Source organism: Mirounga leonina, unplaced genomic scaffold (assembly GCF_011800145.1).
Source record: "Mirounga leonina isolate KUSES-001 unplaced genomic scaffold, KU_Mleo_1.0 Mir_168, whole genome shotgun sequence".
In the NCBI taxonomy this organism is placed as follows: Eukaryota; Metazoa; Chordata; class Mammalia; order Carnivora; family Phocidae; genus Mirounga; species Mirounga leonina.
In genome coordinates, this window is record NW_023270426.1 from 62,993,362 (window position 1) to 63,010,028 (window position 16,667).

General features: G+C 37.0%; 1 protein-coding gene across 1 annotated transcript in view; it reads right to left on the reverse strand.

Moving 5' to 3' along the window:
* The window catches only part of KIAA0825 (KIAA0825 ortholog), a 399,584-nt gene that overhangs the window by 205,503 nt on the left and 177,414 nt on the right, over window positions 1-16,667 (reverse strand). The window contains exons 16-18 of the mRNA XM_035014870.1: window positions 14,197-14,421; window positions 6,205-6,613; window positions 2,055-2,214 (exon numbers count right to left, since the gene is read on the reverse strand). Of these exons, the coding sequence (XP_034870761.1) occupies window positions 2,055-2,214; window positions 6,205-6,613; window positions 14,197-14,421 (794 nt within the window). The remainder of the gene's footprint in view (window positions 1-2,054; window positions 2,215-6,204; window positions 6,614-14,196; window positions 14,422-16,667) is intronic.

Sequence of the window (16,667 nt, forward strand, 5' to 3'; positions counted from 1 at the left end):
TCCCCTCGCCCAGGCCCATACCTGTAAATGCCGCTGTATCTATGCTCCCTTTTTGAAGCATATTCAGCAGTACACCTGAAAATGTTCAAGACTCATATTGCTACTCAGCAGGCGAACAAACTTCACAGTGCAATTACACCTACAGCTTAACAACGCCTCCACATAAAAGCCGCCGTGAGAACAACGCCTCCACATAAAAGCCGCCGTGAGGACAACGCTGGGCAGTCAGCCGTGTGCCGTTACTGAGTTTGTTGCGGGTCTAAATGTTTTAGTAGTCACAAGGCAAAGGGCTCACTACTTTCCCTGGTCTAGCCTCACCTCCTAGTACGCCTCTTCCTACCTTGCCGTGATGCTTCTCACTCAGCACAATCAGCAAGGACTTCGCTTGACATCCCATGTGATAAACATTGCCGTAACAGTAAGCGTATTCAGTTGTAAGGAAAGAAAAATTCTAACTTGGAACTTCATTGATCAAAATGTGGCAGTGCCCCAGTGAAGAGTCTTATACTCATCAGGTGTCACAGCAGACCTGTTCAGAGCCGCGGCCTCAGAGGCCCACAAATTCTACGACGGGAGATCAGCCTTTCGATTTCCTGAATAGAACAGATGGCTGACAGCCAGTAAATACTCAACTTAATTTTGCTTCTTGGTGATTACTGATCTTTTTCATGTTAAGGGCTTTTGAAAAGTGGACTGGTCTATCAGTTTGGTAATCTCTACCAGCCATGCCTGTTCTCAGAACTCTTGTAACGCCACTTGCCTAACAATCTGAGGGTAAGCCTCCTGCAACATCTGTTCCTCAGTAATCACCGTGGTTACTTAGGCCCATCTGGGTGTCCATGTGGCCATGCCAATGAAGACCATGACTTCGCAATGGTGGTCTTGCTAACAGCTAGCCAAGGCCACGAGCTCCTGAGTTCCCCACACAAAAACCCTAAACAAATGATGAGGGATCATTAGCAAATGGGAATAAGTTGTGTAATTTGCTAACAATTATACACTGAGCTCTGGTGCCTCAGGGACCGGACCATTTCTCACAGCCACAAATCCTTCACATTCTTTTCAGGCTATCATTGAATGCACTATTACATCACTTGCTTATTGACTGGTTGATTAGCTCTAGGAAAGCCAGGAAACAAAATTTACTTGAAGTAACTTTCAGGTAGATGGTAGCGGAAAGAACATTTATGTAACTGGGTTGTAAAATGCTGTGGTAGAATTTAATTCACTCCTCGGAAATTTATCGTTTTTAAGGCCTACCTCATTGAGATAAAACACTATAGCTTCCCATTATTCATATTATAGAATTTTTAGTATTCCGAAAAATAAATTCACACATTTGCACAAACACATAATTCTAATTCACATTAGATGTCACGTTCTAATTCATGTACAAATGCTCAAATTAAAAACCCAATGAAGTTAACACACTTGTATTGTTCCAAGTCCATAGCTGAGATACCTGCTCTTTACATTTTTGCTCAAACAGCCAGAAACATGCAAGGTCAGAGGCTTAACCCAGCAGAGACGTAGACAAGCATGACATCGGCTCTAACCAGTGTCCATGCATTAATGCATTTTCTTGGGTTAATCTAGCTGCTCCCTAATATGGTTCAATATTCTTCTCGAGTTTTCTCATTATGGAAGAAATCTACAACTTCACCAGACAAGTATGACGTCTATAGGAGAAGAAGTACGTCTCTCTCCGGAAAATTCATCATTTCACAGACAGCAGATTTTAACATCAGCTTAATAGTCACAAACACACAATTCCCAAACTACACGTCTAGTCTATACAATTCAGAACTGAACGGAGTTTATGAGCCGTGTTATTGTTTAAACCATATAAATAAAACCTACATTGTTTCAGTGAAGCTTCTGCTATACAAATGCAGAACAGCCGGGGCTGAATAGATTCTATTAATAATGCAATATTGAGTTTGGTATTGACTTTAAGAAGTATTATCACCTCCTTGACTAACCCTTAGCTGCCAGCAGACGCTGCCTCAGGCCAGTACACACCTAATTGCTCGGTAAAAAGGCCGTTTCCCTACCTCATTGAGCCGCATGATGTGATAAATTTGCCGCAGGTACTCGCCGCCACCTGGTTTGTGGCAGATATCCAGGACCATCATGTTTATTTTCTGCTCAGTCAGTTCAAGAGCACTATCTCCTTCTTCTAAGGCTGTGCTTTTCTCTATTGTCATAAATGCACTAAGTACAAAGAAAGCATATAAGTATCAGTGGTGAAGAATTGTAAAGACGGAAAATAATCCAAGAGATTGAGTGTGGAGAGTCAATGTAAATCTCATATTCAAAGCACCATAAAGACCACTCAAATAGGTAAGCTTTCCCAAACCGCCCCTGCCCATAGAAACAGTGACTCAGAACTAAGCACCTGAAAGCACTTTAAAAAAATTGAATCGTTTCTTTAAAACAGTTCTTTATTGCATTTGTACTCCTATCTATAAAACATTTTCCCATTACTGCAATTGTTGAAATTGCTATAATCATGGGATGAAAACAAAACATTTCTTTTTAAGAACATGTAAGAAATAATTTGTATTTTCTCTTTGAGGATAAAAAGTATCTTTGATGCCAGAAATAGCTTTGGTATTCTGTCTTTTGTAGATTCCTCTTTACACCTGTCTTAGAACACATTAAAGACTAATTACAGTGTCAAAAGGGGGAGCCGATTATGCTAAATATAGGCTGGGCGCTTCCTGGCAGCGTGCTTACCACTGGGTTTTTTTAAATTGGCCTTTTGACACTTGTTGCCTTTTAAAAATATATGGCCCCTGTCCTGTTTCTTCTTGGTAAGGATACCGAGCAAAAGTCACTACCCTGATTATTCTTCCAGGAAAAGGGTTATCATCACCACACCGGAATATGCAACTTTTATTTGTGAAACGTTTCTAAGAATACATTTGCTTGTTATTGATTTTAAACATTATTCAGATAGTAACGATGAATGACATAAATTAAAAAAAAAAATTCTCCAACTTTACCAGTGCAAAAGAAATCATGGTATTCAACGTACATCATATATATCCCACACCACTTTTCTTCTTACAGTTGCTGTTAGGATCATGTTAGGCTTTGCAATCTAAGTATTCTCAAGAAAATGCATGGTTTTCCATTGTTCCTCAGACTAAATGAAATTTACTGTGGTGTAATCAGCTATATACTGCAGTTCATTACTGAGATTTTGCCATGATTATAAAATTAGTTCTGCTAAGAGTCAGTGCCGCTGACCTGAAGACTGAACCAAATGATACCCAGCTGCTGGACATTAACTTTTATATTGCTTCCACATGTAGCTTCTCTTAAAGAACTTTACAATTGTATAAAGCTTGCTAAAAATAAAGCAAATCCTACTCTTAGACATACTCATTACCTAGAGTAAATCTTTAAACAAACAAAAAAGACCTTGTTGCAATAAAAGAAGTTTGTAAATATCTTTTCGAAGCTGCGTACAGGTTGCAAGCAAAATTTCTTGTCAGGTTGTATAGACGCTGACATTGAAAAAGTTGAGGCCCTCTGACAAAAGAGTGTCTCAGTGTCAGCCCCTGAATTGTATCCTTTCCTGTCCATCACTGTGCAGGTGAAGCAAATGATTGGATTCAGTCAATGCCATGATTAATGAGTTCCTCTCTGGATTTGGGACTGCCTATCAATCATGTCATTAGGGAGAATGTGCCCTGAAAGAGGCAGACCTTAGCCAAGGAATAACTGCATTAATCTTAATCTGTATATGCACCCAGCCAGCCAAGTCAGGGTCACCATGATGAAAAACAATAATCTTCAACTCGACAAATTACTTTGCAAAGACAGACATTTCTTTACTTTTGGGGCTGTGTGTTCTCCAGAATCTAAGCTGACTGTTTACAGCTTGAGTGTTACTACAAAGTGAAGGTTATTTTAATGAATAGTAATGTTCAGGCGGTACGCAAGACAAGCAAAGGCTTACAGCTGCCTGCCACCTTTCCACTGCAGGTCTTTTCACAATTTCCATAAAATCAAAGTTAAATCTGAATGCGAGTGAAGGAAATCTACCTAAATGATACTGTGTAGTTCCAAGATAATCGTCATGGGGAATTAAAATCTCAATTATCTTAAGAGAAGAACTATTTCAGTTTAAATGGTTACATTCCCAAACTTAAAACAATTATGGTAAAAGCCAAGGCAGCCCTTCACCTATATACAGTTACCAGGGTTTAATATACGTTTTCCTTACGGTACAGATCTAGAAACTAAATGATCATCGATTTGTGAGAAATATGTAGAGGTAGAAGTTCACTTGTATAACAAATAATCAACCTGAAATCACTGTCAAGAAGTACATTCCTATAGTGCCCATTAAGTCCTGTAAGAGGTGACCTAATGTGAGTTAAGAAGTTAAATTTAACCGTTTCAAATAAATATAATAACTTTAAGTCTGAACTTTTATATATTGATATTTGAGAAACTGAGAAAGTGTAATGTGCTAATTACATACTTACTACTACACATTCAGTAACTTTGAGGACTGTACAACATTTTTTAAAGATCAGCAAATTTCATTTTGGATGCATGTTGCAACAGATAGCTAATCAGTCAAATATTAGCTAGAAAACTCCCTATATAGGAGGTATCAGATGTGTTGGTGCTGTTTATAAGGAATTTAAACCAACTTTAAAGGAAAAATTTTATTAATGGATTTCTGTAGGTGGCCCCAGGTATATAGCTGAGACATTACTTCACACTGATCTTATTGATAGAGGGACCCCTAAATCAAAAGTATCACAAATTTAACTTTATCATCAGATCCACTATTTTTATTCTTTTTTTTTTCCTCTCTCTTTATAACCACTGTCGTGGATATGACATCTGGCCTTAATCTTTTAGTCACTGGATTCAATACCTGTAAATTGTTATTGAATGAAAATGTAAAGATTAAGAAGGCTGCTTTTACAGTCTCTAAGCATTCGCCTGACTGCTGCCATTATTCCTACCCGCAGGACACCCCAGAAGTAAATTTCTAGAAGTCAGTATGACAAGACCAGGAAAATCATGATTACCTACATTTTTCCATTTGGATGAACATGAAGTCTTACAGATTAATACAAACCAGTAAAGAGTATTCGTTATCATGATACCAGTGAGTGCATTTAACAGAGTTTATGAATAACAAATGCTTACTAGTTCTAAGCCTGATGCTAAAAACTTTATGAATGTTATTTAGTCTTCCAAAACCACTCCCACCAGCTTGGTATCACCACTGACAGTGAGGCTTTGAGAGATTCCATAATTTGCCTAAGATGGCCCACTTACAAGGGATTTGTATCTGATTCCAAAGCCTGAGCTCTTTGTCACTACCATGTACTAAGGAAAGTAACAACTTCTAGTCGTTTCAGGCAGAGAGTTAAAATAGTATCTGCTAGCAACATGAGTAGATTTTAAAAGAATGGGGGACAGTGTGTGAGTGGTCTAAGAAAGGGCTGGTTAGTGATCTATAGGCCATATGAACTGTAATTCCTTTATCAATATCATGCAGTTCTAAACTGAAGACTAATTTTAAGACAGGAGTACTCTATGTACATATTTAAATTCATCAGGGACCCTTAAAAATCTTAGCAATACCACAAATCACTCAGCTCTTGGTGACAAACCAATGAGAAGGCTGACATTTTCATACAGAAACAGCTGGGTGTGTTTATAGCTCGAGTGTGATATGCCCCAATTGCCCTCTGGGATTCTTACATTACCAGATGAAAAATGTGTACCTTTTTGACAATCAGGTACACCGAAAGCAATAAAAAGCCTTTTATATCCATTAATTCCTTCTTAATTTAATCTCCATGCCCAATCCCTTTACAAAATGCTCCAGGCTATCCACTGGATACCTGTTTGTGCACTGAAAAGGAATGAAACCAAATTCTCTCGGGTTTAACTACCACCCTTTTTATCAGAAACCTTAAGATGGTGACTAAACAGGTATAATGTTCCAGCGTGTCAATGGGGTTCAAATTTTAATAAAACAGGGAACGTCCGATAATCCCGTTTTTAATGGACTATTTATCTTTTTCTGTATTCATCAAAGTTCCCATGAAGTTAAAGAAAATAACACTGTTGCCTATCTCAGTCTTTTGTTGTTGTTTATTGGTCATTTTGTTATTGTAAACATATTTGATGAAATTCAGTGAAAGAAAAATATCGCTTTACCATTTGGTGCTCAATTTCCTTGCTTTCAACAATTGGCTCTCAATCCAGTTGGGTTTTTCCTGCTCAATGCTCTGTATGACCTTCTGGGTCATTTGATTAGGGCCACTTGTCTGCTTTCCCATGATGCTTTCCAAACACACACAGATTAAACCAAGTTTCTCTTTACTCCATCTGTCAAGGGAGGCACCTGTTAAAAGTTCCACAGTGTTTCCATCCTCAAATATCCGACATATAATTACAATCAAGTTCCAGACAAGGAGGCTAGCTTTCTTCAATTCAACAAAGTTTTTTGACATTTTTCTCTCAGACAGAAAAAAGAAGTATTTAATTGGGGGAGGCAAACATGCAATCACCGTAGGTAACTTGCTGATTACAATAGATACTGCCTGAGCAGCAAGCCTTGTGAAGCCTGGGGAAGAAAGGAAAGAAAAGGTATGATTAATATTAGCATTTGCATTCCGTCACTGTGTTGTTTTGAGTGTTGCGTGGGGATGTCTAATTTTTGTGGAGAAAATTGTCGAGAAGAGCAAGTGCTTGACATATTCCGACAGAACTTCACTGGGGTCCCCTCCAGTGCTGCCTAAAATTCCTCAAATCTCAAACACATTTTTTTTTCTTTTCTCATGAATGAAGATTAGAAAATTTAAAATTATTAATTATACTTTTATCTATTAGGACTGCAGGTTTAAAGGGCTCAGATGCCCTCTTAATTAACAAATGTAAAGGCACTCCTGTTGGACCTCTCTGTGGCCTTTGATATTTTCTTAAACCTCCTCCTCCCTTGGAATCCATAACAGAATCATTCCAGATTTTGCCGGGACTGGCTCCCCTTCTTCTACTTTTTAGCCCAAATGTCACCTCCTCAGATAGCCTTCACTCACCACCCCATCCAAAGCATCCCTTTATGCTCTTCCCATCCCAGGTCCCACTTCCTCTCTATCATCAGAGGCTATTTTGTCACCAAAAATTCTCTTCCCAATTGTTAATTATCTGTCACCCTCCACTAGAACATAAGCTCCATGAAGACACTACTGTATCCCCAACACTGAGTACTTCATATATCAGCTCTTTAATAAAGATTTGGTGAATGAATGAGCCAACAAACTGTGTCCCATGCTAGTTCTAGTTTATACTAACACCTCTTAAATGTAGGTATTGTTAAGAAGTCCTTACCTATTGAATGATGATTCTACACACTCTCCCTTGCTTGGGGTCCTTTCTCTGAAGGATGTACTGATCTTCCCTCTCTAGATCAGGGTGCCTCAACTTTGGCAATAATGACATTTGGGCTGGATAATTCTTTGTTGGGAGGAGCTGTCCTACGCACTACAAGATGTTTCAGCAGCATCTCTAGCCTACACCCGCTAAATCCCAAGTAATGTTCTCCTCAGTGTGACAACCAAGAATGTCTCCAAGCATTGCCAAATGTCCCCTGGGGGGCAAAACCTTTCCTGGGGGAGAACCACTCTTCTAGATGATTCTCAGAATCTTCAGTCTTGGCCTTTCTCCAGGGTAGCAATCCTACAACTACAGCTCCCTATTGGACATTTCACTTCTCTTTCTAGTAATGATTAACTCATTATAATTAAAACCAAATTAATTGTTTTCCTCCCAAACTAGCTTCGCCTTGCTGACTCTCCCTCCCTCCTCCCTCCATCCCTTCCATTCTTCCTTCTTTTAAAATCTGTTAAGTAGTCCTGTTGATCTTTCATTCCAGAAACCACATTGATAAATCCTCCTACCCCCTCATCTCTGACATCCAGTTTCACCTCACTGTGAAACATGGCTACCCACCTATTAAAGCCCCTCCTTACAAATGGTACCTGGACTACTGCAGTACTTTCATAACTCATCTCCCTGCTCCGGACTACGCTCAGCCACTCTCCTGTGTTGTGAAGCCAAATTCACATACTATAAAATCTGTTTTCTAATTTCTCAGCCACAGTTGTTTGAGCTGCTCCCACTGTTATGAGATCAGTCTCTGAAGTGTTGCTGTCAAAATACTCCACAGTCCAACCTCAGACAGTTTCTGTAAACCTCTTTATTTTTATCCTCATTGCTTTTAGGCTTCTAGATATCTCATTACTCTAACATGGAATGCCCTCTCTCTCCATGGGTCACCCATCTTTTTCAACTCTTGGTTCAAAGTCCTGTCCTCCTGTGAATTTTATTTGAACATACTATCTATATGACCAGTTTGGTAATTAGGTCTGTAATGTGCATGCTGTCATCTTTTGTATTATCATCTATTATTGCTTATGTTATTTATGTCTTCATGAGTTATCTTTACAACTAGATGAAAAGCTCCTCAAGAGCATGGAAAAAAACCTCATCAGTCTTTGACTATCCCACAAATCCAGGCACGGTGTTTTAATCCACTACATACATAATAGAATTTGAAAATTGAAACTGAGTGACAAGTCAAAAGAAGGTAGCTTTGAGTTCTTCAGTAAAACATTCTTTACTGCTTTTGCTAAACACAAATAATAAAACAATGTGAAAGATTTTTCAAGATATTTGTGACATTTAAAGAAGTCACTCTGCTCTAAAAAAGTACAAAGCTCTTGGAAAACATATGTCTAGTCTAGTGACTCCACAGATATTCATGACAACTTAAGAATCATGTTAAAAATGAACTGGAACAGTCTTCATAAGTTTGTAAAATTGGGCACAACATATATTTGAAAGATCTCATAAGACTATTGTGTTCAATAAAATAATAAATGTGAGAACACCTAGTTCAGTACTTGGTAACGAATAGTTCCTTGATAAATGCTTTCTTTTTGTCCAAATGAGTATGCGTAGATGAAACTTGAAATATAGATAAAGCAAATTAAGAAACTCCTTTGTGACCACTCTTCCCTGTGTTCTCAAATGATTTTAAGATTTATTTATTTATTTATTTATTTATTTATTTATTTATTTATTTGAGAGAGAGAATGAGATAGAGAGAGCATGAGAGGGGGGAGGGTCAGAGGGAGAAGCAGACTCCCTGCTGAGCAGAGAGCCCGATGCGGGACTCGATCCCGGGACTCCAGGATCATGACCTGAGCCGAAGGCAGTCGCTTAACCAACTGAGCCACCCAGGCGCCCCTCAAATGATTTTAAATGTTTGTTGTTCTTTACGTGTTTGTATCATATACTCCCAATTCTACTCTCAGGTGTTTGACTTAAAAGATTCTATCTTGTGTTCTGCTTATTTAAAAGAGGGTTTAACTGCAGATACCAAGGAAACATTTGACAATCTAAGGAGATATCAGGTAAAGATTACCGATTCTCTTTACACCTGCACTTCTACTGATATTTTAGAAAATCCGAGGACTCCGGGTGCTCAGATCCCCACGACTTTATTAAAGCTTATGGCAAATTCCAATCAGAACCTTTAGACTACTGACAAATGAATAGATCTATTCTACTAATCATAGGGACTCTGAGTCTGTGATGATGTTAACAACACTCCAGGCAGGGATCTTTTAAGAATGCCACACACTCATTTTTCTGCCCTTATTTAAATGTTCTGGTTTCTATCTCAGCCATATATATGTTACATGTTGGAAGGGCCAACTTCAGAGCTGACAAAGTGTGAAAAAATGTATGTCTTAGAATGGATGCAATGTGATATGAATATTTATGTATTTATCATTTCTTTCTTCCTAGACATGGACCACTGGCTATAATAATATATTTTGTGATTATAAAACATGCAGAAAGGAAATTTACAATGAATGAAGTAAAGACAAAATAATATCTTAAAGTTATTTTTAAAATTTTATTTATTAATGTTATAAGGTGTCCATAATAATTTCTTGACTGAGAATAATGTGATTTAATACGCTTTACTATTTTTAAAATCTGGGCTTAACACTTCGACAGAATGATTCAAAGGGCAGGTTCTAAGTTCAGTTTGTTTCAATGCTTGATTTTAATGGCTATCGTAGGTGAAAAAGCTACTACATGAACCTACATAGATCCATGTTGGAACAAGCGTATTAATAACTGTGCTTGTGAAATCATGGCACTTGTTTTTCAATCTCAACCATCAAATAGGCAAAGGCTGTTGTTGACATTTGACTGCTAAATATTCATTAATCATGATGTCAATTAGTTATTCTTGAAAACAGAAAAATATTTCATTTTTCTATTTTCAAGAAAAATATTCAGGAATCACTGAAACTCTTATTTGGAATATATTAAATTATGTTAGAAAACTCTATTTCTAAGTTCTTAAGTGTGTAGGTAGGGTATTTTTACTGGTGATACTGGTTTTTATAGAACTAGTATTTCTGGGTTTTATAAAATGAACTATCTTAGTAACTTCTGATAACATTTTGTAATTTCTGCCATCAGTTTCTTTCCCAACAAATCTGCATGTGAACGATAACATGAATACATTTCTTCTTGTAATGTTACATTTCTTCTTGTAATTCCTCGCCAGAATCCATTCATTTAAAACAATCACTCCAACAGTTTTCCCATAAAGCATTCTTTTTATTTAAAAAGTAATTTATTGGGGCTGACTCAATATTACTCTTAATCTTGGTGTTCTAAATCAAGCCCCATGATGGGTATAGAGATTACTTAAAAATAAAATATCAAAAAATAAATAAAAAGTAATTTACTGCTACAAAAATTTCTCTGGCATATCTTTAATTTAATTGCTGTCAATGAGGGATGCCTGGGTGGCTCAGTCGGTTCAGCGTCTGCCTTCGGCTCAGGTCGTGATCCCAGGGTTCTGGGATCAAGCCGCATGTCGGGCTCCTTGCTCAGTGGGAAGCCTGTTTCTCCCTCTGCCTGCCGCTCCCCCTGCTTGTGCTCTCTCTCTCTCTCTCTGACAAAAAAATAAAATCTTTAAAAAAAATTGCTGTCAGTGAAACAAAACAACTACTTTGTGTATCTGTTCTTTGAAACATAATGGAGCATATACCTAAGCTGAGCTGTATCAGAAGCATCTGAACTTTCATTCAACTCTTTGGTAAGTCTCCTACATTGTATGATTTATTGTAATATTTATTTCTTTAAATCGTCACTATTTTCTATGTAACAGTATTTACTGACAATGTAATAGAAAAAAGCATTTCAGTTTGTCACCATAGTGTTGTCCGTGTTCTCTCATTTTCACCGTTTCAGGAAGCACAAATGTTCCCTTAAGTTAGTGACTATTTGTCTTTTAATAGGTTAGAATCCTCAAAAACACCCACCACCACCACCACCAACAAAAAGGACTCTAAATATTTAACGTTACTTAGACAAATACTGTAAAGTACTGGTTATATCACTTGACTTACTAACATTCTTGAAAACAATTATAGAGGTTTGTCTTCATGTTTTGGATGCTTAGTTTTGAAATCTTTGGCTAATCAAGATGATTTCCAACCATCTTTAGCTAGTATCTCAAGGCATGATACCTACTTAGGAGGGATTCATGTTTAACAATAATGTATGGGAAGTCATATTTCAAGTGGTTTTCCCATATATTTCCTTTTTTAAAATCTTTTTTTTTTTTTTTGCCAAATCTGATCAGATCATCATCATTTTACCTTATAAATATGGCTGAGAAAGAGCTCATGTCAGGAACAGACATCAATGTGAGTTTTTCACTTGGTTATTGTCCGCCCTTCCTTGCACTGTCAGTATTAGGTTTCACCTGCAGCTGATTTGTTAATTTACAGGAATATGTTAAAGCCACTTGCGTGTTTTGTGAGGATTAATATTGTTAAAACTAGATTCTGAAATACAAAGACAAACTTGATTCAATATTGTACCCTAAAAGCTAATGAAAGAGTAGGTCCAAGGGAGAGTTACAGTAACAATCTTCATATGAAATTTTAGTAAAGTTTCATTTCGTCCTTTCTTCTCATATATCAAAGAATTGTCTTGTACATCCCCAGAGGCATTTGCACGCATGTGGAACCAGATACCTCCAAGAGGAGGTATCTACTGTATAGTTTATCTCTAGCCTCAACTAAAGCGCTTGGCATGTAGTAGTAACTCACTTAGTAATTATCAATTGAACGAATAAGGAACTTAATGTCTGGCCTGTAAATATTATCTGTCTTGCATACTGTAGTGATAATAAAGGTTGAACACTGTCAGTCTAAAAGAGGGTAGAGAGATGGAGAATCATGGTATTCTCCTATTGTTATATCCAACTGGAATGCACAAAATGGTTTATACAATCACTTTCCGCCATCATTTTCTTTTATATATTTATGTGACTTGGCACCATTTATGGCTGTCCATTGTATAAGGGTTATACATCTACTCTTAGTGATAGTTTTATGGAGAATATTACTTAGTATGGAAAATCACAAGAACTGGTATCAACAAAGTAAGCATTTTTTTTTAACCTGAGGTTCTTTGAAAGATTATGGAAGAATTCCAGAATACCTGTACAAAGCAAAATTATTCATGAATAGAATGACTTGAAAGCCACAAACAAAATAGTGCTACTCATACAACATATGTTAGCTATAGATTATGCCTCCTGAATTGCTCAAAATCTATGAAATATCCAAAAGCTAGAACGAAGGAGAGATGGCAACAACTCAGACAAGGAAGAACTTAAGTAATGAAAAGCTGACATTTTCCAATTTCAATTAAATGGCTTTACTAGATTCAAAGGCAGTTTAATAGGGCTTGGGCAGAATTAAAGCATTACTGTGAAAGGTCACAGATAGATAATTGATTTGAGTTTGTAATATAAGGTTGCTGGATAAAAGCCACATTAGTTAGGATCTCCATGGAGAAGAATGAAAGAAAGACTAGTCCCTTCAATTGACTTTGGTAGGTTCAGTTAGAATATTTTACCATTGAAAGTTTCCTTAAGTTCATGAAAAAAATTCTTCTTTAAAGATTAATATAAAGGGAAAAGTTTTATTTTAAAAATCCTAAAGAAGGTTCATTAATATGGCTACATAATATACATTCAAAGGGATCTTAACACAGAAACACATAGGTACAAAGAAACCAGATAAGAAGAGAGGTCTTAATTAATAAAATAAATGGGGGGAGCCTGGGTGGCTCAGTCGGTTGAGTATCTGACTCTTGGTTTCAGCTCAGGTCATGATCTCAGGGCTGTGAAATCGAGCCCCAAGTCGGACTCCCTGCTCAGCATGGAGTCCCCTTGAGGATTTGCCTCCTCTGCCTCCCCTCCCCACTCTCTAAAATAAATAAATAAAATCTTTTTTTAAAAAAATTTGACAGAGAGAGTGAGAGAGCACAGCAGGGGGAGCAGCAGAGGGAGAGGGAGGAGCAGGCTCCTCACTGAGCAGGGAGCCCAATTAGGGACTTGATCCCAGGCCCTGGGATCATGACCTGAGCTGAAGGCAGAGGCTTAAGAGACTGAGCCACCCAGGTGTCCCAATAAATAAATCTTTAAAAAATAAAATAAAATAAACGAATAATGTAACTCATGGTTCTAAAACACACTTAGATACACGGCCCCTAATAGGAGCAATGCACTGAATTCAGAACCATAGATATCGGGGGAAAATACTCTGTTAAAAAACCACATGGTTACTAAATGGGGTGCTATTTTTTACCTAAACGGCACACAAGTAGGTCTGTTAACAAGAGAAAAGAAAGTAATAATTGGTGGTTGCAGTGGAAAAAACTTCAAGGAAAAATATTAAACTGAACCTCAGAACAATCTTCTTGGGAGTATGAATTTTAGATTACTTAGTAGATTTAAGGTTAGTCACAATCATTGACTAATCTGTGAATACTAACATGAATGCAACATATCACAGAAAATTCTGTAGTTAAATAAAGACTTTGACCATTGGAGTAATTTTCATTTCTAGTTTCGTTGGTCATAAGGCTCACAGTAAAAAAAAAAATTACAGGTCCCAAATACACAGAAATGGTGGGAAAAGGACTAATGTAGTTTACAAATCTTACAATTTTAGAATTTTACTTGATTTCATATCCTGGAAAATTGCTTCTTTGCGGATATGTTTTTTAAAAAAAAAGGAAAGAAAGAAAGAAAGATACCTTTGCTTGATTCTTTCCTTTTAGTTTCTTTTGGAATATAATTCCATTCCTTTGGAATGCTCTCACGTAAACATTCAGGAACGCTGTGCTTGTTGAGGTTGCTCTCACAGCTTCTCCCAGAGCTCATCACAAATATTATCTGCTGTATGATGTCCTTGACAGCGTCAGTCAGTGCCAATCTCAAGCATCGGATGACCTCTAGCTCGGACTCCATGCACGTTGAGACTTTAAAATCAGACAGCATATTACAGTTAGCAGAATCTGGAAATATTCTGTGTGTTATTCAACTGGGAATTCAGTTTGTCAGTAATCTAATTTAAAGCTATAGAAAAGGAGAGCTGCTTTTAACTTTGAAATCATATAATTAATAAACAGTCCATAAACATTTGGGAAAAAAAGTTTCTTCTCAGTAATAAAGAAAATGGCAATTAAAATAATAATGAATAACATCATTTGCTTGTGGTTTGGAATTCTAAAGGTAGAAATATAAATGGTATGACCTTCTTAGATGACAACTTGGCAAAAATATCAACACTTTAACATTTTACTTACCTGCTAACCCACTTATTCTGTGTCTAAGACTTCATCCTAAGAAATTAATTACAATCATGTAAAGGATATAAAGGAAAATTGAAAATAATCTAAATGTCCAATAATTGGTTATTTGTTTAAATAGCTACACATCTATACAATAAAGCCATATATTATTCAGTAGAAAAATAAAGGCAGGTTAGGAAAAGCATGACATGATATTTATTTTAAATACACACATGCACACACACACACACACAAGAATTAAAAGATGCACTCTACAACACTGATGGTGATTATTAATGACTGATGTGATTTCAGATATTTTCCTCTTCCTTTCCTTTTTCCCCTTTTTACTTTTGTTTCTTTTGTATCCTCCGTCCCTTCTTTCCTTTTTGCCATCCTGCCTTCTTTCTGATTATAGATATTACCTACCATGGCTATGTATTACTTGTGTGATAAATGCAATAAAATTTTACTTGTTTTTTAATATGACAGGGAAGTCTTGGGATAACCACTTGGATCAATACAGAAAAGTACCTATATGTTTTTCCCCTCAAATTCTGAGGTAATGTTCCTTTTTTTTTTTTTTAACTTTTATTTACTTAAGTAATCTCTACACTCAACATGGGGCTCAAATTCACAACCCTGATGTCAAGAGTTGCATGCTCTTCTGACTGAGCCAGTCAGGCACCCTGGGGTGATATTTCTCAAATGACTCAATCCATTGTTAAAACCACCATGCTACTGGAATGCCTGAGTGGCTCAGTCTGTTGAGTGACTTGATTTCAGCTCAGGTCGCGACCTCAGAGTCCTAGGATCAAGCCCCACATGGAGCCCCCTGTGGAGCCTTGCACTGAGCTCTGTGCTCAGTGAGGAGTCTGCTTCAGGATTCTCTCTCTCTCCCTCACTCTAAAATAAATAAATAAATCTTAAAAAAAAAAAAAAGAACCGCCATGTTTAAGAGAATCTTGATACTATCCAATATTGAGAGTTTAACTTTTTAACATAGTGCAATCATTGGGTGAGCTGATGCTCTTTATGGGAATGGTGGAGGATAGAGCAGTCTATCTTTTTAAATGATGCTTCAAGACTTAAATTCATTGAAAGGCATAAAGAAGCCTTCTTCCTGTATCTGTAATTAATATTTATTTTGCTTGAACTCTGTGGAGTTACGGATTAAATACATCTCAGGTATCTAAAAATTCTAGAAAGCCAGAAATTCTCCTATTTCCTTTTATTTTAAAAGGAATGTTTATTCCTTTTAAAATAAAATCAAGGTATTACAAATGATAGAGAAAATAACAGTCTTATCTCAAAGAATTATTTAAAACCTGTATGAATTAATTTGTAGGCACTATATACACTATGCAAGTATATGCTATTATTATTATTATTATTATTATTATTATTATTACCTAAGATGAATTTCTGTAAAGTTTATAATATTATAGTATAGGGTGCCCAGTGTTCTCTTGATGCAGGGTTCTGAAACAAGTTGAGCATGGGATACCTATGGTAGGGATAAGGTACAGATATGGCAAGAAGAAAAGGAAAAATAAGAAGTAGAGAGAATAAAGCAAGTGACAAGCCCTTCTGGTTTCTGGCTCTGTATATAAAGAGCTTGGAAGTCACCACTCTGTCCTAACAACAAGTAAAAAGCTAAACAGATGGAGAAATCAACAACTCTTCTTGGATCTGTAGAGAGGTGGGGACACTAGGCAAACCACTGTCCCCAAGACTGGAGTGACAGACAACAAATATAGGGAGTCACAGCTTACTGGAGTGGAGACTCATAAGCGCAACCTACCATGGGAACAAGTGCCAAGGGAGAAAGTCTGAATTGTAATTGATGAATTGCTGGAGGCTCAGTGTGGACAAGTCTTAGAGTTAACACTCCAGGGGGACCCTGTCATGTGGAGGCTGCCACACTTCTGTGA